This window comes from Giraffa tippelskirchi, chromosome 1 (assembly GCF_054371585.1).
Source record: "Giraffa tippelskirchi isolate mGirTip1 chromosome 1, T2T-mGirTip1v1.2.pri, whole genome shotgun sequence".
In the NCBI taxonomy this organism is placed as follows: Eukaryota; Metazoa; Chordata; class Mammalia; order Artiodactyla; family Giraffidae; genus Giraffa; species Giraffa tippelskirchi.
The window spans coordinates 28,911,925-28,935,357 of NC_137275.1; the positions used below are offsets into that span (position 1 = coordinate 28,911,925).

The 23,433-nt window shown below is 36.4% G+C and overlaps 1 protein-coding gene across 4 annotated transcripts in view; it reads right to left on the minus strand.

The window, feature by feature from the left end:
* Positions 1 to 299: 299 nt before the first annotated feature.
* The window catches only part of SLC4A4 (solute carrier family 4 member 4), a 367,906-nt gene continuing 344,772 nt past the window's right edge, over positions 300 to 23,433 (minus strand). For 2 of the 4 annotated variants that reach the window (XM_081587212.1, XM_081587193.1), the window contains exons 19-26: positions 22,257 to 22,435; positions 21,028 to 21,100; positions 12,712 to 12,780; positions 9,688 to 9,861; positions 7,872 to 8,033; positions 3,762 to 3,858; positions 1,143 to 1,222; positions 300 to 445 (exon numbers count right to left, since the gene is read on the minus strand). In XM_081587212.1, the coding sequence (XP_081443338.1) occupies positions 1,179 to 1,222; positions 3,762 to 3,858; positions 7,872 to 8,033; positions 9,688 to 9,861; positions 12,712 to 12,780; positions 21,028 to 21,100; positions 22,257 to 22,435 (798 nt within the window). In that variant the 3' untranslated portion in view covers positions 300 to 445; positions 1,143 to 1,178. The remainder of the gene's footprint in view (positions 446 to 1,142; positions 1,223 to 3,761; positions 3,859 to 7,871; positions 8,034 to 9,687; positions 9,862 to 12,711; positions 12,781 to 21,027; positions 21,101 to 22,256; positions 22,436 to 23,433) is intronic. The other 2 variants (XM_081587203.1, XM_081587183.1) reach the window with 1 other exon arrangement.

Genomic DNA, 23,433 nt, shown 5'->3' on the forward strand with positions numbered 1-23,433 from the left:
CAATATTTTAATAAAAGGTGTTATAAAATCCTTAATACGTTTGCCCTCTGCTTAATAAAGGAAAATGACAGCGTCTGTGCATGTCTTGAGTGACAGAGGAATTTGGTTGTCAGAGGACATATCTGAAAGTATAGGAACAAAAAGGGATTCTTCAGATGTTGTTTTTAAGGAATGGTCCTCTACTGTCTGGATTTTACCTATGCAAGAGAGAAGCAGAGAGAGCGCTGTAGTGTTTGGCCAGTGACCGAAAACCAAAAGAAAACAAAAATTAAAAAATAATCAGACAAAAAACAAGAACATAAACAACAAAAATGGTCAGTTTTAAGAAAGACAAACAGGTTACAATGTAGTTTCTGTTCCCTTGCTCCTCCAGAAGTAATCATTGTCTTCAGGCTCAAGTTCTATTCTAATCTGAGGCACGACTTTTACTGGAGTTCTAGGAGGACTAGAGGAAAAGAAAAAGGAAAAAAAAAAAAAAGGAAATAGTAAGTACAACAGAATTCCTTTACCATCTGTCAAATGTTTATGTGTTGTACAGAAGTCAAGTGGGTCCTTCTTTGTTCTCTTTAAATACTTATCTCCTCCCTCTGTATTAAAAACAAACACTTTAAAAATGGGATGAAGTTACCAAATGGGAGTTAAGAGATTCAAGTAAGAGTTTCATTAGCTCTCATACCTAGGTTAGAAACAAAGCCAACAGCTAAGAAAGAGGACTACCAGGTAGGTGACACTGTCAGGAGTTAAAGGACAAAAAGACTGACATGAAAAATACTCAGATTTCACGATTTTGAAAATCAAGGAGGATCGGAAACCTCTAGAGCTGTGTTAAAAGGGAAAGAAACTACTGGAGAAGAGCCACCAGGAAATGCCAGCTACCCTTAAATCAGAGATGACACTGGTATGATCCTGGACTTCAATGATCCTGAAAGATTTCATTATTTCTAAGAGTAGGTGGAATAGGTCTCTTAGAATGTTTTCTACAAGTAAAAGCTTGGATGAGGTCTGATGACTTGATAATTTTTCTAAGATAAATTTGTAGGGAGGATGGAGAACAGGGTGTCCTGCCAATAACCTGCCATTGATTCCACGTCTGCAGAGCAGTCACCCCACAGAACAACGTAAGATATTGGGCTGTCCTTTACCTTGGCATACCGAGTGACTGAAGGAAAGGAATTTTATCAGCATGATGTATGGCGTTCAAGGAATGTTGGTGATATTTCTCCTAAAAAAAAAATTGTTAAATCATAAATAGTCATTGGTAAAGTATAACACCAGAAGGAAAATTTTTTAAGTCTTTACAAAAATGGATACATCTTTCACAACTGGAAATAGTAAGAAAGACAAGTTTACACGATTTAAATAAACACTGGATCAAGAATCTAAGTAGTGTGATGAAGCCAAAATCACTCAGTTTCCTTTATTCTAGGTTTTCTGGGATGGGCCACTGTTGTTTTCAGTGAGAGGGCAAGCTAAATAATTTTTAGAGGATGATAACATCTACTGAATGCCTAAGTCTTTGCTCTTGGATTTCCTGCCATCTTGAGTGTTCACAACTTTGTCCTGCTATTATTTTAGGGGTAAAATAAAGATTTTGAGGAACTTGCTTCTACTGCAAATCCACTATCAATTTTGTTCTTTCATGGATTTATATGACACTAGAAAAGATTTTAGAATGAGTATGGGTATTTTGCTTAAGTAAATTTCTCATATGATATCCACTTTCAAAATATCCTCTTAAAGGTTTTTGAGAAAATGAAGAACAACTAGCAATAAATAATCAATCTGCCATACACTTTTTCCAGGAGCCTCAAATTATATCTGGTAATTTTTTTTTTTGTCTTTCCTGTTTTGGTAATTTTTTTTTAAAGTGTGAAGTGAAAGCATCAGTCACTCAGTCATGCCTGACTCTTTGTTACCCTATGAACTGGGGCCCACCAGGCTCCTCTGTCCATGGAATTCTCCAGGCAAGAATCCTGGAGTGAGTAGCTATTCCCTTCTCCAGGGGGTCTTCCCGACCCAGGGATGAACCCAGGTCTTCTGCATTGTAGGTATATTCTTTACCTTCTGAGCCACCATTCTGATTTTTTTTTAAATGGTTTTTAAATTGTACTTGAAAGAGGTGTGCCAGGTTATGACACCAATAGAAGACTTCTACAGTCTCTTTTTGTTCTTTAATGCTCTGGAAATGAAAAATGAAACCAAATAATGGTTTGGGGAGCTTGAACTTAAAAAAAAAATTCAACTAAATGTTGCTGATAGGATCAAGAAGAAAGTAGTCTCAGTCACAGGTTACAGATTGGACACCAAAGGTAGACCGCTTTAGTTCTCTTTTCTTTAAACCAGTGTGGGAGCCAGTCTCCAAGATGGCTCCCAATGCTGCCTACCTTCTGGTATTCATGTCCTTATATAATTCTTCCCAACATTGTACCAGGGTTGGTTTGTGTAAAGCACAGAATATGCACAGGACATGGTACATCACTCCTGAGACATTATTATAAAAGACTGCAGCTTCTGTTCTGGTTTCTTTCTCTATTATCACTGGGACAGCCCTAGCAGATATCCATGAGCAAAGGAACTAAAATCTCCTGCCAACTGCCCTGTGCTTGAGCCTGGAAGTGGATCCCCAATTCCGGGCCTTCAGACTTAGACCCAGTGAAGAGCTTGAGGGCTGCCACCTCAAGAGACCCGTTGAGCCAGAATCACCCAAATCAGTGGCTCCTAAACATCAAGAACCACATGACGAGATCCGGGTTTGTTGTTTTAAGCTGCCAAGCTTTGTGGTAAACACCAAGAGATAATTAAAATACCCATTTTCCATAAATACTCATTCATTTCAAACTTTTCTTGGTAACTTCCTATTGAAGCTGAAATAGCACTGTCAAACAGAAATAAAAGTGCTTTAACTGTCCTTTCCTGTAACAAATCAGGATACTCTGAAGTGCATCTGGAGCTAAAAGAGTATGTTTTCTTCAAATGAAAACTCAAAATAGTTTGGAGACAATTGGTGCTTGCTATTGAAAAAGCTTGAAATAGTCACTAATGTTACTACAAAAGTGTTCACCCTTTTCAACTGGACTGTTCACTCAATTACAAAAAAAAAAAAGATGACATGTCAAAAACCATTACACCTTTGCCACCAGGCCATTACCACCAGAAAGAACAGTACAATTTCAAAGATGATCTTGAAATAGCAGAAGGAGAATGAAAAAATTAGGAAGAAAATGCAATTATCTTATAGGCTATGCCCAAAGATGGGTGGTAATATTTAATGATTGCCAATTTAATTGAAATCACATTTATGCCAAATTCTCAGTATTAACAATTGACTCATTGACCTTTGAGAAACCCATGATGCAATCTCTCTTTTGAGCTGATTTGATTATTGGTGGAAACCTAAGGAAGACAAACAGTAACAGACAGTGATGTAGTACTAGAAGCTGCCATTCTACATACCAGCAGAAAAAAATGAGATCAATTAAAAACATGGTTATGAGTTTAGCAATTCAAAGAAACTGGTGATAACTTGGATCAGAGAAAAGACAACCAAATAAAAACTTAAATGGTTATGGATAAAAGGAAAAGGTAAAGAATAAAGATCAAGGAATGTAAAAATGAAATTTCATAATAATTAAGTATAAATCTGCACATAGAAAGAAAGAAGGAAAACAGGGGAAGTGAATGGAGATGACAATCCTCAAGTTTTTTCTCTGTAAAGTGCAAATCATATTCCAGCTGGCATGCAAGAGGTTAGTTCTACTCACTGTCGGAAGGTTTGCTATCACTTAGGAAAGGTTGCTGTTCCATGATGTCCATTGGAATTTTAATACTTGGAACTTTTTCTGAGTATGGGCAGTCAGACTGTGAAAGAAATTTACAACAGTTTTTAGAAAGTTTTTACTATACAGATCTCCCAGGATGGATTAAACCTATCACATTATCATTTACACTGTACTAATACTAAGGAGAACAGCCTTAGATACAATCACTTCTCCTCTGCTGACTTTTCAAGTTCTATGGCATCTTCCCATCACACTTATTTTCCTTTCTTCTAGGTTAAGGGAATTAAGTCAGTTAAAACTAGAACCACACAGATGGAGCTCACCACAAATGAAAACAATTGTAAAGTTTTCCATAAGCTTGATTCACAATCAAATATTTACGGGTTAATTGTATGTGTCTTTGAAACAAACAGTTAAGTGTAAAAGATTAAATTTAGGAGACTTCCTAAACTATATGTTCTTGAAATTTTGTTTCATTTATGCTTTCCAACACTACCCTCAGGAAAATGATGACTTATCTTTCCTTCCAAGACACGTAAGGATACTTTTTCTAATATTCACTCTCAAAGAGTCATCCATAGAGACCTGAATATGACCCTCCATCCTTTACTGTAATACTCTATCAAAACTATTTTGTACTTAAAGGTTCATCTTAATTAGCTTATTCCAAATATATTTGGAAATTTAGCAAAACATGAGAAGATAAAGTCAAAAGGAAGGTGCCTATGATGGTCAGATAAGCAGAAAAGAATCATCACCAAAATAAAAAATCGTGAAGCTTCTTAAAGAATGGACCACTTAAACCAAAACTGTAACAGATTTCTATAGGATTAACACTTTACTGTTTTTCAGGATTCATCATACTGGCTATTCATTATAAATGGCTATGCCTGAACCCAAAAGATGGAATTCATCTCTTCACTGAAAGTACCTAGGCGATGACCTTTAGTTGAAAGGGGAAAAAATGGGAACTAGGGATGAAAGAAAATAAAAACAATCTTACCATAAAACTACTACACATCGAGAAAATCCCTTTATGATAAATCTAAAGAGGATAATGAGCCTTAAATATTACATTAAAATATTGAATTAAAATATTTCAAAAGATTAAAATATTGCACTGGAATTGAAAAAAAAAGAAAATGTCAAGAACAAGTTTGGTTACAGTATTTCAAAGTTTCCCCAAATAACAGCATTTATAGACGAACAGATTGGCCGCTCACTCTTCATACATAGCCCAATGGGTGGGTTCAAAAATGACTGAGTGGCTCAAAAGGTGGGCAAGCCATAATTTCCACTACTTTTGCTCACAAATATTAGAGTTGAAATTCTCACATCCTCATGTGGCTCCCTGTAGCCATGGATGCCAAACCGCACAATGACCAAGTGAACATCAGGAAAGCCACATTTCAAATGGAGAATCCCACATAATGAGCTCAACACTCAGAACTTATGGCACAGATATACTCTGGCTGGATTCACAGTCTGGGATACATATATAAGCTTGTTTGTTTGTTTTTGTAGGGGCAAGGGGATGGGGGAAAGAGGAGGAAGAGGAAAAGAAACACATATCACACATTATCTTCAAGAAATCTGTTGGAAATATGGATTGAAAATGATAAATATTATTAATAAAAGAATAGCGTTGCTTAAATAAAATGTGATTTGCTGAAAATCAAATCTAAGAATTAGAAGACCTTCTCAGGAGCTCATTTGATCCAATCTCTGACATTAGAGAGCACTAAATTTAAAACATTTTAAAAAGTAGATATCACTATTTTTCCTCAAAAGTCACTAGAGAAGAGGATCCCATAAAATTATTTCATACATTTGTAACGTGTAATGAATTTTAAGTTTGATGTCCATGTACATAAACTGAGGTACTGGTCTCGAAAATTCAAGATGAAATACTGCTTTAATTATCTCAGTATTTCAGGCAATCTTTTTTTTGCCTTGAGTAGCCTAGAAATTTATTTCAAAATTTGATTTCTATTCAATGTGTAAACGCATCGTTCTTGTTAACACTGCATCTTAATCTACGCTGCAGTTTAAGCACATTCTCTCTTTTTCTGCCATCATTGGGAACAGAAAATCTATACACCTGTTCTCATTGAAGATGGATGATGACAGTCACAAAAGCTCCCTCAGACTCCTTCTCTCTTTAGCTAAATGTGCCTCATGTATTTAGCCTTCTCTTATTGGATCAATTTATCTGAAATCCAATTTCATCTGTTGCCTTCCTTCGCTGTACTCTTTCCAAGTTCTCCAAAAAGAATACAATATCAGACAGCTTGACCAATCGAAAATAACCAGACAGGCCTGGACGAGAGTCTGCTTTTGCCAATATGTGTTTGCTTAGAAAAATGACTTAGCATTTCTCAATCTAAAGTTCCTCATCCATAGAACAGGAACAAAAGTAAAGAGCTGTTTTGGCAATTAAGGACAAGGTATGCCCGATCCACGCATCAGAATGATCAAGTACAGACCAGACAACAAAAACTAACAAGACTCTCCTGTTAGAAGGATACTGGGGATTCCATTAGAGTGGGGATACTGCACTGTGTAAAATCTAGAACAAATCTACAAATCTTCATGTAGAAGGTGTCATTTTGGCTGTCCTTTCAGAAAGCTATTGAGATAAGCTACTCGTGTGAGTGTGTGTTTGTGTGTGAAAGAGAAGCAAATCCCAGATTTTCTCCCAGTCCTGATTACAGACTCCGGTGAAATACCAAGATTTCTGTGAAATGTTTTCCTAAAAAGTGGACAATCATTTTATTTCTCAGGTTAGTCATACGATTGCAAGAGGATCACCTAAATTACAACACTGACTATTATAATTACGTAAAAAGACCCCACATTCCAATTTCCTTTCCATTTTATTGAAGGGTTACAGAAAAGCAATCTCAAATTATGCTTAAGTCCATATGATCCAGCAATCTCACTACTGGGAATATACCCTGAGAAAAACCATAATTCAAAAAGACACACGCACCTCAATGTTCATTATTTCAGCACTATTTGCAACAGCCAGGATGTGGAAGCAACCTAAATGCCCACTGACAAATGAATGGATAAAGAAGATGTAGTACATATATAAAATGGAATATTACTAAGCCATAAAAAGGAACAAAGTTGGGTCATCTGTAGAGACATGGATGGACCTAGAGTCTGTATACAGAGTGAAGTCAGAGAGAAAAAAACAAGTAGCATATCATATATTAATGCCTATGTGTGGAACCTAGAAAATGGTACAGATGAACCTACTCACAGGGCAGGAATAGAGATGCAGAAGTAAAGAACGGACATGTGGACACAGTGTGGCAAAGGGAGGGTGGGACAAATTGGGAGAGTAGGACTGACACATATACACTACCATGTGTTAAACAAACAGCTAGTGTGAACTTGCTGTATAGCACCAGGAATTCAGCTTGGTGCTCTCTGGTGACCTAGACGGATGGGATGGGAGGGAGGTCCACGAGGGAGGGGATATATGTATACATATAGCTGGTTCACTTAATTGTGTAGCAGAAACTAATACAACATTGTAAAGCAACTATACCCCACTAAATTTTTAAAAACTATGTCAAAGTCCAATGCAAGGATAAATAAAATAGCAGAAAAGCTTGTTTGAGAGCCTACTCAAATAGATACAGAGATCACAGGAGGGGAGGTCACCATCATTTGTCCTCATCAGGCTTAAAATGATATGAAACTGAGTTATTATCTCAAACTTAAATCCTGGATTATCAATAATAAACCCAATACATTTTATAGCTATGAAGCAAGCTTCCTTTTTTTTAATCTAGGAGATCAGAGATTAAAGCTTTTAGGTATGGTGGGCTTGATTTTTTAGAAGTCATTATATCATTATTAGCATATTCACAGTTACAGAAGATTTCAGAAAATATTTTTAAAAAACAAAGAAAGAAAATAAAGGGCAAAGGAAGGTGAAAAGTGACAAACAGCATTACCAGTAAACATTCTTGGAACTCAGACATACATCACACAGAAGGGTTAAAAAAAAAAATACAATTTTCACATTTGTTTAACCAACTTTGGAATTTTACTTCGGAATTTTAGAAAGCCCCTTACATCATCATTGTCACTGTCCAGACTTCCTTTCTTCTTTTTCTTTTTCTTCTCATCCTCCTTCTTTTTCTTATCCTTTTCTGGAATGACATCATCAAGGAAGCTGAGGTCGTGCTGGGAGAAGAGGTAGTCCATGCCTTTTCTGACAGCTACAAGTGCCAAGATCTGGAAGGACAGATATAAAGGGTAGGAAAGAATGCATGTCAGAGAAGTCTGAGTGAGTATTAATACTGCCCTACCAACATCAGTAGAAACGTTTTTGTACAAGGTTGAAGTATGACAGAACTTGTCTGGCTTGTATGGACTTATATTAAGTGGACCATAAACATTTTCTTCACGGGGAATGTTGGTTCATAGAAATCTTACTCTAGCTCACTTAATCTTGTTGACTGTGATGTATGATCCCTCCATTTGGAATTTCTGTGTAAAAGCATTATTTTTTAAAGCATTTTCTTCCATGTCAGATTTCTAATAAAATAACTAAAGTTTCAAAGGAAAAACAGTCTGCATATGATTGCTAATTGTTCAAAATTAAAACATTATACAGGTTTTTGAAAGTCAAAAAATATGTACAATGCACAGCTCACAGAGATATCTCCAAAATATTAATAATGGGGGAGTATTTAGTTTGCTCAGACCATTTATTCCAGTGGGTGACTTTAATCACCACCTTTAACTGATTATTTACCCTTAGTCAGATACTGTGGTAAACTCTTAGACAATATTTTCTCTCATTTATTCCCATGACGACCAACCCAAAAGGTAGATGTTAGTATCTCTAACCCAAAAGCAGAGAAAACTGAAGCTTAGGGACATACGTAGGTTATCCAAGATCACAAAGCCAGATAAAGGGAGAATACAAAAGTTCCCAGCTTTCTAACTCGAACCCCAGGACTCTTTGATTTTATGAACTGCTCTTGAAGGTATATTAAAGATGCTTTTGCTCAACAGTAGAACTAATATGCAGTAGGACCCGGAAGTCCTGACTCTGCTTCGAATTAACAGTTATCTTTATATTATGCTCTATGTCAGCTTCTGCATTTCTTAGAGAAATAACAACTTAATTAAAAAGAAAAGAGAGCAAAAAAAAAAATAAAGTAAGGCTACCATAGCATTATTCCCCCCCACACACAAATTCAATGATGAAGTCAAACACAGAGCTAGCATTTCCCTGTGTCCTTCTTCATTTGTGATTCAGAGTGGAATGTTAGCTGTTTCACCTTCCTTCTCTTCATAATGTGGCAAGGAGAGCCCAGACTTACCCTTAAACTTGGCATGATACAAATTTGAAGAGCTTCAAAAACTAAGCTTATCTCTCCATTTCTTCTAATTCACTCATTGACCTCTTATAAGTTGCCAAACTGGTCCTCTATTATTTGACCTGAAGTGTGCCTGAAGTATATTCTGATTGACTCCAATGTACAGCAGTATTTTAAAAATAACTAACGTCACGTGTACTTGTGTCTACCATGTGTCAGGCATTGTGCTATCCACTTTATATTCATTATTGAGGCACAGAATAAAACAAAGATGCCATTCTCATTTTACTGATGAGTTAATGGGGGCTCAGGGAAGTTCATGGGTTAGCATGAACCAGAGCCAGTACCTGAAGTCAGCTATCTGACTACAAAGTCCAGCCTAGACAACCAGAGATCTGGGAACCTTAAGTTATAACCCACCAAACTCATTAGGTCAAAACTCAAAAAAAAAAAAACAACAACTGGAACTATCCATAAAAGACACATGTGTCATCAATATTACAATAACTACACGATGTTGGTGTGATCTCATGGGTAAGTTCAATCAGAACAATCCCTACCATGACTGGAAAAATGATAGCAGCCACGGTGGACTTGAGGATCCAGAGCAAGGCTAGACAGAGGACCTGCAGGAAAGTGAACAGGTGCACTCGCCGCAGCGGGACGTGGCGCAGGTAGATAAAGTCAGGCTGATGCTTCAGAGGCATCAGGAGCAGCTTCAGACGATCCATGAACTGGGGAGAAAAGGAAAGGAGAGGACAAGCACATTACTTCAAGTACTGACGCACCAAGTCATTTCTTTCCATCTAACTAACCACTGGTGCTTTATAGTCTGTATTTTAGGCAAACAGGGACCTTGTTAGAGAACACTGGCCAGGAAGAGAAGAAGCATCATCTAACACAGTAAGACATAGTACGACTCTGCCGGTTTTTGTTACTTTGCGGGAAAGTTATGCAGCTATAGGACAATATGAGACAAAGTGGCCACTAAAGAATAAAGTCTCAAAGTCAAATATAAACTCAAGATGTTCATCTCCTACATTTTTTTGAAGATCTTGGAGTTTTTCTTTCATTTTTTTAAACTTTATTTTTGGTTGTGCTGGGTCTTCATTGCTGTGCATGAACTTTCTTGGTTGTAGTGAGCAGTGGCTACTCTAGTTGTGGTACATGGCTTCTCATTGCAGTGGCTTCTCTTGGTGTGGCTTGCCAGCTCTGGGGCACACTCTCAGTAGATGTGGTGTGCAGGCTTAGTTGCTCCACAGCATGTAGGATCTTCCCAGAGCAGGGATCGAACCCATGTCCCTTGCACTGGCAGGCAGATTCTTAACCACTGGACCACCAAGGAAGTCCTCAGCCCCTCCTCAGCCCCTATATTCTATATGTACTGTCTACACCTTAGGAGAGAAGAGCCTGGGCCTCTGCTACTAATAACGTGTTGAAGGAAGATAGCTAACTCATGTGTCTCCCTGTGCCTAAGCTGTCTTATCTGAAAAGAAGAGGAGATGCTATGTATCACATATATTTCAATACTGTTTTAAGGATATAAAAGAAGTAGCTGACCTGAAAATGGGAATGCATTGGTATTTTCATAAATTTCACATTATTTATCTATGGCTTAACTTAACTAATATATTCATCAATAAATTACCATTTCCCAGAGAAAAGCCATGTGAATATTGTGACTTTCAGATCACCAACAACTAGATACCTGATCCAGGAAGGGCTATTACACTGTTATGTATAAACAGGTATTAAAATGACTACTGAGCACCTATGTGCCAGGTATTGTGCTTCAAAGAATAACTGCTAAGTTTACATCAATGATGATAATAAAGATGATATCTAAATACCTATCATAGGAATTTTCACATGGAAGATGCTTACTAAACATCTGCTGAATCGAAGACCATTTAATAAGAATTCTGAAATAATATCTCTACTTTCTCTCTAGAGGAAAGGGAAAAATGTAAAGTAAATAGGCTATCACAATCTTCCCTGAAGTGATTTCCTATTTAAAGAGTTTTCTTCCTTCCTCCAAAGTTATTTTTGACTGATAGGAGCAGTCCCATCTATGAAGATTGAGATAACAAAATTTTTTACTAACTCGAATCTTGCCAAAAAGGTCTAAAACAGGAAGAGTTGGGAATTCCTTGATGGTCCAGGGGTAGTTCTCTGAGCTTTCACTGCAGAGGGCACAGGTTCAATCCCTGGTAGAGGAACTAAGATCCCACAAGCTGCACAGTGTGGCCAAAATAATAAATAAATAAAAATAAAAGAGGGAGAGTCAAGAGAAAAAGTAAAGAGAAACGGCAATAGGGCAATACCACAGTAGAATTTTAAAAATCCACTAGCTGTCCTTTTGGCGAGTGATCTTTTTTCCCCTACTGTTATAAATTCACTGACTTTCTTTCCTTTCTGTTTAACTTAAGAAGCATGTAGCTCCAACCATTGATTACACATCTAGAAAACATAAAATCAGACTTTTGATCTAGACTGACTTATTTAGGCCAAACAAAAATATGAACTATTTGTTTGGGGACCATGTTTGTTTTGTATTTTTCCATTTAAAGTAAGAAAGAATATTTACTATGTTAGGGAAAAATATTTTTACACATTTATACTTCCCAGAAGTTTCATGGACATTCATGAAATAAACCCACATTCACATTCTTCTAGTCCAATCTATGAAGAACCACCTTGTATTTTGTAATAAATATGCAAATGGTGAAGAACTCTACTCAGTGGACCTAAACAAGGAAAAATAAAATAGCCTTTCTCTTTTTGGAGTTCTGGCAACTTTATCGGACTCTAAAATCAAATTAACCTAAATTCAATAAATGAAAACAAGGACTATTACAAAGGGGTTTAAATAAATTCTTACGATGCTCACAGGACATGCAGTCTTTTCCATTAAAACATCACTAAATGCTAAATAAGGCTATAGTTAACAAGGCGCCAGAAAGCAGAAGTACTTCCAGTTTCCTGGTGCCAATTAAATTAAACCTCAATTGAAAGACAAAGTCCCTTACAAAGTTTTCCTTAATGATTTTTTTAAAAGGGGGGCCAGTTTTACCCAAGATATGACAAACTGAAATTTTTGACAAAAGTAGCACATTAACCATGTTGACTTGATTCTTTTATTGGTGCAAAACTCTTGATCAGTGATCTCAGCCATGTGAAAAGTAAATCAAATATGAATAGGTTGTTCTTAGTATAGGGTAAAGGCAAATGGATAAACAGTGCCTCGAACACATTCAAAGGTTAGATTTCCTTCTCAGGAAGGAAAGAAGGGAGGGAGGAAGCAAGGAGGGAGGGAGAGAGATCACAGAGAGATTTCTCACTTTCCTAGTCAAATGGCCTTTAACAGCTTATTTCAAGCATGAGTATGTATGACAACATTTGTTAACAAGTTTACTTTGTTAATGAAATCAGAAACACAGGTGAATGGTGGAGAAAATAGAAAATAAATGCATTTAAAAAATTTAGCAGTTAAGGATTAGCACTTTTTTCAATGATCTATTACTGGACTGTTTATACTACTACTAGAAAACCTAACTATGCTTAGATTGCTATGGAAAACTCACCTGCACACCATTAAGAGATGCTACCCCCATATACAGGAACACACCATAGAGTACAGGCATGGGAATGAACTAGGATGGAAAAAAAGTTGGAGAAAGTTTAAAAACAATAAAGTAATAATAATAATAAAAACAGTAAAAGAGAGGGTTAGTTTAAATAAAAGCTAAATCTGAAACTAAAAGATAGGACTTAGTAACTCAGTGACCACTAATCAGTGTGCTTTACCAATCACTGACAAACTTCTAAACACTTTGTACTAGAAAGAAATAAAGGATGGTGAAGGAGACTTTCATATTGCATCTGATGCTTGTTTGCACTTTTTAAAAATCAGCATGCATGACCTTAAAATGACTTTTTTAATGGAGAAAAAGTCTGTTTCCCTTTCCCCTTAAAAGGAATGACCATGTAAATCAGATGTTTGCATGAACTGTGCAGCAGAAAGAAAGGCAGAGGGTTGCCCCACTCCTGAGACCAAATTTCTGTCCCAGTAGTCTGCTGACTTTTTTCTAAATAATTTTCACCAAGTGAAAATTACACTATTTATACCCCAAATATCAGCTCGGTGTATAAATGCCTCTTTCAATTAAGCAAACATCAAATGACTGTCCCCTTTCTTCTTCTTGGGAATATTAAGAGGACTAACTAATGAGAATGCTGCTTGAAAGGAGCATGGAGTATCTGGAAGCAATTAATCACACACATGGATTAATACACATCTTTTAATAATGAATTAATACATTTTCATGCATCAGTTAGCAAGAATTTATACAGTAATGTAAGGGACGTTCCAATATGATGTTTGTAACTTTTGTCTATTCCTAAACCTTTGAAATGTTCCTAGCACTGTGGAAACACATCAAATCAGGGATGACTGTTTCTGGGAAGTCTTCTATCTGAACAACAACAAAAAAGAGTTCTCAAGCTTGGATTTTGAAAAGAAGTTCAAGTTCAGGAGTTCTCAAGGCTCAAATACTAAAACCACAATCAATTAAGTCCAGTCTTACCAAATATGCACAAAGGAGGCTATTGTAGCCAGAAAACAGTATGACTTTAGAGTAATTTTTAAAGAACTATCACATGTATTAAGAAATTGAAGCAAAATGTTTATCAGCCTTTCCTTGTGATTACCTCAAACAGTTTTGTATCTGAGACCATTTGGCAACTACTAGAGAAATAGGATAAATTCCAAAATGGATCATAACTGCCAACTGTTATTGGTTAGCTATAAAAACTGTTAAATTTATATAGAGTAAATATACTGATTTATGAAACACATTATGTGCTTCTTCTAAAAAAGACTAACAATTCTAACATAGCTAATTTGATCTTGAACTCAGAAAATTAAATGACATCGAAAGTTGAAGGTGGTGGGAAGGACAGCGTGAGTGGTAGCGTAGCCATGCGTACTGTGATACCCAACAGTCACCACAGAGGTGAACGTATCATGTTCCAGACACTTGAGTTTGGACAGTTGTTTTCATTTTCTTTAGAATGTGCGTGTTTCCATTCCTTATGATGCCTCCATACAAATTTATTTAAAAAAATACAAAATGAAACTAATGAAAAGACCCTTTCATATTTTTGACTCATTTTTTTAAATTAAATTTTATTGGCGTATAGTTGTTTTACAATGTTGTGCTAGTTTCTGCTATACAGCAAAGTGAATCAGTTATTTGTACACATATTATCACCTCTTTTTATTTTTTGACTTACTGTTTTGTTTTGACTTATTTCTTAATTTTTAAAATATCTCCCACAGACAAGGCCACTTCTATTCTTCCTTAACATATGATGATTTCTTATCATTTCATTTCTAATTTCTTGGGAAGAAATGAAAGGTGGAAGGAGAGAAAAGAAGTATATAGTTCACGGGAAACTTGTTAGAAATCCTGCCATAGTTACTTTTTAATCTGGCTTAAAAGAAAGTAATCACAAAGATGATCTTGGACCTTATCCCCACCTGTCACCTAAGCTTAGCTAAGTATTTTCTTGAACGTGGTTCTAATGCCAGAGTGGAGGCAATTTGCGCCTTGTGCCTAGGTCTGTTCTTTCTGAACTGATGATGACACATATTGCCAAATTAATCACAAAATGAAATCAGAAGGTAGCATTAACTCAGAATATGGTTTGAGGAGGAAAATAGCTTTAGATATGATCATGTTTTTAAAAAATAATTCTGTGGTGAAAATAGTACATATGAAGAAGGCTATTAATTTGATTTTTAGCTAAGTTCAATGTGATACAAATGTCTTATTAAATCCACCATTTTCTTATGACAGTGTGGTGTCTCAGTAAAAATCTTTCAGTTTGGAAATTCTGATGAAACATAACAGAATTACTGGGTTAGAGGATATTTTTTATTGGATTTGATTTATGAGTCATATCAGAAGGTCAATTCCTAAAAATTCATCACAATATAATCATTAATCACAATAGAAATTCCCCAAAGAAAGGAAAAGAAGAATGTGCTTTAAAAAGATAGGATCCCATTTTAAGTTTAACTACTATGATATACCCAGTAATAGCAGGGAGACACTATTATAAAGCAAGACGAGAAATTAAAACGTAGAACACAAGGTATACTAAATTCACAGGCATATCAAGAAGTGCCAAATGATAAAATTATGCCAAAAATCATACAAATAAGCAATCATACCCAGAATGCCAAAAAGCATAATTGTAGATAAATATTATTGTACAATGCTTTCAATAAACATTAAAAATGAAAAAAATTAAATGCTTGATCCTATCACTAGGTAGAATAATGAAACAGAGATGAGATCAATATTAACATATTCAGACAATGTTATCAAAATTTTCAAATTCTGGTGATATATTCCTCCCTTTGATTTTGATACTGTTAAATCATCCCCATAAGAAAAAAAAAAACGTAAAAAAGGAAAATGTAATTAAAAAAAAAAGGGAGGGTTGTCCTTTTTTTTTTGTCCACAGCACAGATTTCAGTCCAAGAATGAGGTCTCCCAGCAGAATCATAGTCAGTGTGTGTGTGTATAAAACCGAGAATGAGATCTTGATAAGAGCATGGGCATAGAAGTTAGACAGACCGGGGTTACAATTCTGGTACTTGCTGTTGTGCAACCCAGAGAAAATGATTAACTTTCCCAATCTTCAGTATTCTCATCCATATAGTGCTTATGATAAAGATTTGCTGTTGTTTAGTCACTCAGTTGTGTCCAACTCTTTGTGAGACCCGTGGACTGCAGCCCACCAGGCACCTCTGCTCATGGGATTTCCCAGGCAAGACCAGTGGAGCTTCCTTCTCCAAGGGATCTTCCCAATCCAAGGACTGAATCCACCTTTCCTTCATTGGCAGGGAGATTCTTTACTGCTGAGCCACCAGGGAAGCCCCATAACAAAGATTACATAGCACAGATATTTAGTTCAGGGTCTGGCTCATAATAGATATCTGATGAGTGTAGTGCTGTGCTGTGCTTAGTTGCTCAGTTGTGTCCAACTCTTTGTGACCCCATGGTCTGTAGCCTGCCAGGCACCTCTGTCCATGGGGATTCTCCAGGCAGGCATACTGGAGTGGGTTGCCATGCCCTTCTCGATGAACGTAGTACTGAAATCATTATCAAGAGGGCTTTTAGTGGCAGGTTGAGAAGCCTACAAGTGCAAAGCACAAGTTTCTTTGGCTCCTCTGTGGTGGGCCTGAGGTGGCAGCAGTGTAGGACAGAAGAAGAGCTACAAAGGTCAGAATACAAGACTTGGTTTTATCGAAGTTTTACAATACTGCTTTTTCAACACTAACAACTGTCTTCAGGAACATGTTATTAAAGCAATATCTTAACACCCTTAAGCCTTAAAAATCAGTGTAAGGAAGCTGAAGACTTGCAATCTGGTCTGTAATCACTGAAGTTGTGGAGCAAGCTATGATGAAGAAGTTCGTAAAAAGGGTATCTTTCTCTATACTTGAGAGAATTAGATATTGGGTCAGGAAGCTGGGGAAGATCATCTCAAGGAAAATGAAAGTGAATAGTTCTTTGAGGGCAAATACTGTTTTATCTCAAAGGTGGTACACCACGTGGTTATGAGATCAGGCTTTGGACTCAGAACTGTGTGAGTTCAAATCTTGGCTCAAACAATTCAAGATCTTTGTGACCTGGCAAGTTACTCACAATTTTTCTTAACTATAAAGTGGATTCAGGAAGGGACAGTTAGGGAGTTTTGGATGGATATGTACACACTCTGTATGTAAAATGGATAACCAACACGGACCTACTGTATAGCACATGGAACTCTGCTCAATGTTATGTGGCAGCCGGGATGGGAGGGGAGTTTGGGAGAGAATGGATGCATGTCTATATTTGGCTGAATCCCTTTGCTGTTTGCCTGAATCTATCACAACATTGTTTGTTAAATGGATATTCCCCAATACAAAATTAAAAAAAGTAAATTTGAGATGTTAACAATATAGTAACTGTGTATTATATGGTTGGTAAAGAAATCCAATTAAAACTTTTTTAAGATTAAAAAAATCCTAAGTAAGTATACTTTTGGTAGGTGTTATTGGAGAACTAAATATAAAATATCTGTGCAGAGTCGTTAGTACAAGGCCAAGTTCAATAAATGGGAGCTATGAATACAATCATCTTTATCATCATCATCATCTTCATTATCACTTCTCCTTGTTTCCCTGTTACTGAGCAGAGTGTACAGCATACAGCAGGAGCTCAACAAATGTTTGTCAAATACAAATTAAATGCTCTTCTCCACATTCTAGATCACCAAACAAATCTGAAGGATAAATTCTGGTCACTCCTCATGTTAAAGATAAACTAATTCAAGCAAAGGCAACAGAAATAGCAGTGAACTTTTCTTGATCTTTATTGCTTTAGGCTCTCCAGAAGAATGGGAAAAGTAAGCTGCAGAAACTGCCTTTCATCTTCTTCCTGCTCTTTGGTCTCCCTGAGTCTCCCCATACAGAACACTAGCTTAATAGTCAGTATTTCCGCTGCAGAAACATAGATCTAAACTGTCTAGCCAGCCTGGGAAGTCAGTTATTCCTGCTTCTCAGCAGTTCTGTACTGAACCAGTGGTGAGATGTGAAGCATGTACCACTGGTTGCTGGACAAGGTCAAGGGGTATCCTCCTGAACTTAAAGCCAGCACACTATGATTCCCTGCATTGCATTTTTCCCTGTAAAAAGACAGAGTTTGGCAAAGAGATCAAAACAGAAGTAATCAAAGTAATCAATGTTCACAGTAAGTTCGCCTACACAGGCATGGGGAACGACTACCCAAACTACCTAATGCATGGCAGAAAATATTATAACTAGTATCATCGGAGGCCACCAAACCTGTGAGGGATCTTGGGAGTTGGGAGGAAAGGGTGGGAGGGAATTGGGAGGAAATTTTAAAAAATCACATGTTTCTTTCTGTTTCATTCATTTGATCTGCCTTTTAAAGGCAGCTCTTTGAAGTAAAACCATTCCTTAAAGTTGTCATGTGTTTTGTTAAAAAACACAGTTATATAGACACATTGTCACATTCCCTCCTCCAAGTTAGGTGCTAATACCACTTTCTAAGTGAATTCTGAGGTTAATTGTTAATCTTGACTTTTCTCAGTCATAACTTAGGTTTCAGTTAAACTGCTCTCAACATCTGTTTCTTCCTGTGTTGACTTTTCAAATGAGCTAACAAGGTTCCTGTAGTGAAATGCACATAACTTAGCAAACTTCATTGCTAAGAAGGGCACCTGATCTGAAACTGGCTGACCTTTTCAGATGTGGTTCCTGAAGTAAGGAATAGCCTCACTAACTGAAGTAATCAATTGCAATAGTCAATGCTAGACTATTGAACCCTTGTTTTTAAATCTACATTTCCTACAATATGTTGGAAACTACATTAACAAAACAATTTCATTTCCCACATTTTGGGCAAAACTTTGCCCAGCACAAATGATTGTTGAAATCCCTTCTTCACTTTTCACTGATTCTCATATTGACTCCTTTGTGTTGACCCAAAGTTGCCACATGGAAATAGCCACAATTATGGATACTAGTACCTGAATGAGGGGGAGCCAGTACATGATTACTTAAGGAAGGTCAAAGGAAAAGCAAGCTTATGCTCAGTGATCCCTTATATCTATAACACTCCTTTCTCTGCACTGTAATCTGTTCCTGTAGATAGTAACATGTTTTACAAATCAGGGGCAAAAAGAATCAGCATAAAATGAAGACATAAAGTTCTTTCAGCTTTAACTTCTCTGCAGCCATATTTGGGTGAGAAAAGAGTTAGGAAGAGACCTTGCATTTCTTCCTAAAAATAAGTTTATACAGTGTTCTCTGTGTCCCTTTGGAATCAGGCGTGATTACTCAGTCGACAGATTCTCCAAGTTAAAGCCAATCTGCTATAACAAACAAAAAAATTTAAACACATCTGACTTTTTTGAGTTAGGATTTTATACTGCATTCATGAAAAGAAATAATATAAAAATAAAAGAAAAAAGAGTGGGTGGTGATGAGTACATAGGAAATGATGGGAAGATTTTGACTTATCTTTACTAGTGGCTACGTACTAAGAGATCCTATAAAAGAAACTCTGCAGTTGTGTCATGTGAGTCCACCTTCAGGGGTTCCAGGGGCAAATTCCTTCCTAGTAGAGCCTTCCACAACTTGAGGAACTTGCATAGAGCCTTCCACAACTTGAAGCCACAATGATCTCTCTAAGAACTGCCCTGTCCACATGAAGTTCCACTGGCCATGTGGGAAAAAACTGTCATTAGACTTTCCACCAGCTGATGAGCTGGGGTCTATGGGGTGACAGAAGACACACAGCACTTTAGCAGAGAATTTGATGTTATGAAACTCACAACAACTCAAATCTACCCCACAACTTGCTCTGCATTGGCAAAGTGACAACAGATTTCCCTCTGTCCCCACAGAACATAAGATCTGTCCTTTTTTAAGGTCCTCTGTATGTAACCAGAAACAAATTCCTTGCAGTTACTTTTACTTCCCCACATGTTACATGAGATACATATTCCTTCATGATTCTAGTCAAAAATTAATTACACGAGTTTACTGATATTGTGGAAATCAAGGGCAAAAGATGAATACTTAAGCCTTTTTTAACTGTTTACAAACTGGTTTGTGCATATTATATACATTAATCTAATTATTCTGAAGGTAAAGTCAGTCCTAGCTGTAAGTTGAGATTATATTTCTACTTTCCACAAATTCATCTAATTGGCAATTGTCATATAAATGTGTGAACTTGAAAGAAATGAAGTTTTGCCTTCCCCTGTACTTCTGAATTGTTTGACTTCTTTACAAGAATGTACTGTTTCATTACTTGTATAATTAAATAGCATTTAAAAATCCTTTTTAAAAATTAAAATTGTTTAAAAGCAAACAAAAATTTTCAGAGAAAAATTTGGAAGGATACTGCTAACAGTGGTTATTGACAGCTATTATTAGGTCCATAGGTGATATTCATGCTTTGTACTGTAATGCTAAGCATAAGATACAAATTATCAATCATTGGCAAGTATTGTTTCTATAATAAAAAAAGAATAGAATAAAATATTTGTGTCACAAAAGAAAACGGGAAGCTTCATGACATATATATATATATATATATATATATATATATATATTACACTTTTTAGTACCATCGCTACTTCTAAATAGACTTTCATATACAATTCATATTCATCTGTTAAAGAGACATTCACCCCATTAATCAAACCTGCATATTGACCCTAACTTTCTAAATAATCTATCATTTTTATTCCTCAAAAGTTCATTTCTAAAGTTTTCCAGTTATAAATCAGTAATTTCAGTCTCTCTTTATAGATATTAGGCCTTGTGATTTGAAGAAAATAGAAACAGTCAGCAATCATTAAGAATAAGAGAATAAATACAAAATGATCATCCTGAGTCATTCATGTTTTCCAGGAGTCTAATGTGGGAAGGGAGGGTATGATTTAAAAACAAGTAAATGGGAAGTTATGGGAAGAAAGGATGTAGAGAGACTAGGAGAGTGAAAAATGTTGGGCGTGGAGTTCAGGTATGAAACTGCCCTAGCCATAGGTCGAAAAATTTGAATAGTGGTAATTTAATATGGTTCAACCAAATTACTGCAATAATAATAATAGAAGGAATGAAGGAGTGAGAAGGAGATCAAGATAAAGGGTTTTAAAGTCTTCATTCTACCTGATCCCTGCTTCATTCAGTGTGTTATGCATGTGATAAGAAACTCATTGATATTTCCTGGAGAATTCTATTCTTCACATATCCCATTATCTGGCAGTATTCTGAGAAGGAGGACAAGGCGAGTATTTCATATATTTACCTTTAAGATGGGAGCCATAAAGACTGACAGACCAGTCAGAATAAACACAAGGGTTCCAGTGACTCTTTGTTCCCTGAAACCAAATCAAAAGATTACCAATCTACCTCTTGTTTTCATAAACATGCTCTTGTCTTTTCACCTTCAAAAAAAAAAGACTACATTGACTGAATCAATATTTCACAAAGGTGTGGATATCATATGCAATTAACACCTCAAGGACAGCTTATAGGCTCAACAGAACTATAAAATTCTCTTAAAACTATTGCAGTATGTGATCTGAATTTATCCAGGGAAAAAAGTAATTCTGCTGCTAAATCCTCTGTCCTTTTAGAATCAGGGTTAAAAAATCGCTTGCTCTTGGTCAATCAGTTACTGGCCTATATGAAACCCTTATTTTTTAAACAAGTTGTACTGTTATATAATTACACCTTCCTTTACAGGAGACAGTTATTACATTGCCCCACATTCTAATTAACAAACAGCTCAGGGAATTTCCCAAATGCAATAAATCCCATCAGTCTCATTTCCAAATCAACAACAAGAAAAGTAGTTTTTAACAAATATGATTCCCATACAACAACCCCTTCCCCCAGCTCCCAAGAAAGAATCACCCACTGTTGTGGCGTGTGAACTGACGGCCCGGTCATGTGAGCTAGTTGCCTGAGCACTTAGGAGCAGAGTCTGTTATGAAAAATACACATTAGAGTATAAAGGTCTCATAAAAGCCCTTCATGGCTACCCAGTTGAACAGCTGGAGGTCAAGGTTTCTCAGTGCTTATGAGACAGAAAATTAAGTGGAAAATAAGAATTCCTTTCCTTTCATAGAATCTTGAAAATCAAAAGCAGACTCAAGAGTTTTAGAAAGTCTCAACAGAGCTGAAAAATGAAAGGCTTTAGCCTTTAGTTATGATTGTGATATAGCACATACCACAACTCCAAAATTACCTGCATGTGGAAGAACCTGAATGTCCTGTTTGAGTTTTTACTCTGCACCATTTAGCCTTTTGCTAATCAAAGGAAATGTATGTAACTTGAGAAGTGAACTCAAGAAATTGTTGAAGACTCTCTTTTGAATGAAAACTTAGTCCTTTCTAGAATAGCAAGTCCAAGAATAAATCATTCGTCACCAGTCCTTTCTCCTCCACATTGGCCCATCTCCTTCTGACTACATACACATAGATGTGTGAGTGGCATGGTTTGTAGAGCCATTTTTTTCTGACTTAACATACCTCACTCCTAGGAACTTGGGCTGTTCTCCAGGTGCAGAAGTCTCTGTCTCCATCTTCAAACTGTCGATGTGAGCAATGGAGATGACAGTAGCAGCCACATACCACGGAAGGGCCATGAAGGAGCACACCACCATGAGGATGGCCACCCAAAAGAGATCCAGGTGATATCCAGCTCCTTTCTGCAGCAAGAGGTAACAAAGCCATGTGGAGAAAGCACACATACTTCTATGGAGTCCTATTTACAGATGGGAGTTAAGATTATCAAAAGAAACCAATGTACTCTGCTTCGAACATGTATCTACCAGAAGGTGAGCTCCTTGAATGAGGCTTCATCTTCCTCATGCTATCCTTCAATAATTAAATGCAAAGCTGTCACATGATATACCTCCTTGAGCTTAAGTCGCAGCTTGTTTGTTTGTTGTTAATTATCCTCTCTGCATCCAATCACATAATTGGAACAACAGAAATATACAACTACCTTGAAAAGTTACTGAGATTCTCTAATAAAGTAACTGAGGCAAAGTTTCTTGTGGGAGCATAAATGGTAGTGATGCTTAGTTATAGAGTAGGAGCTCAATAAATGATGATAGTAGCAATAGTGATACTGGTTGTTTTTAACATAAGCACAATAAGCTCCTTAAAAACAGACACAATGCATTCTCTGCTTGACTATTTAGCAGTATGCTGTTCACTCAGAGTACTCAGCACATGTAGACTAGAGATCTGAAAGCAACCTTGGCACTTTATGTGGAATCTAAAAGAATGATATAGCAACTTATTTACATGACAAAAATAGACTCACAGACATAGAAGACAAATTTATGGTTACCAAAGGAAAAATGAGGGTTGGGAATTAGGAGTTTGGGATTAACATAAACACAGTAATATATATAAAGTAGATAACCAACAACAGCTGACTGTATAGCACAACCTACAATGAATCTTAAAAAGAAAACGATTTATATATATGTATATATATATATATCTAAAAATATAATATGAAAAACTGAGTCACTGCTGAACACCTGAAGCTAACACAACATTGTAAATCAACTATACTTCAACTAAAAAATAAAAACAAAAAAGTACATAAAAGACCATCTCTCACCGTTCATAGTACATGAAAATAATGGTTTAACAACCTACGAAACAGTACATTTAAGGTAATTATACCCCC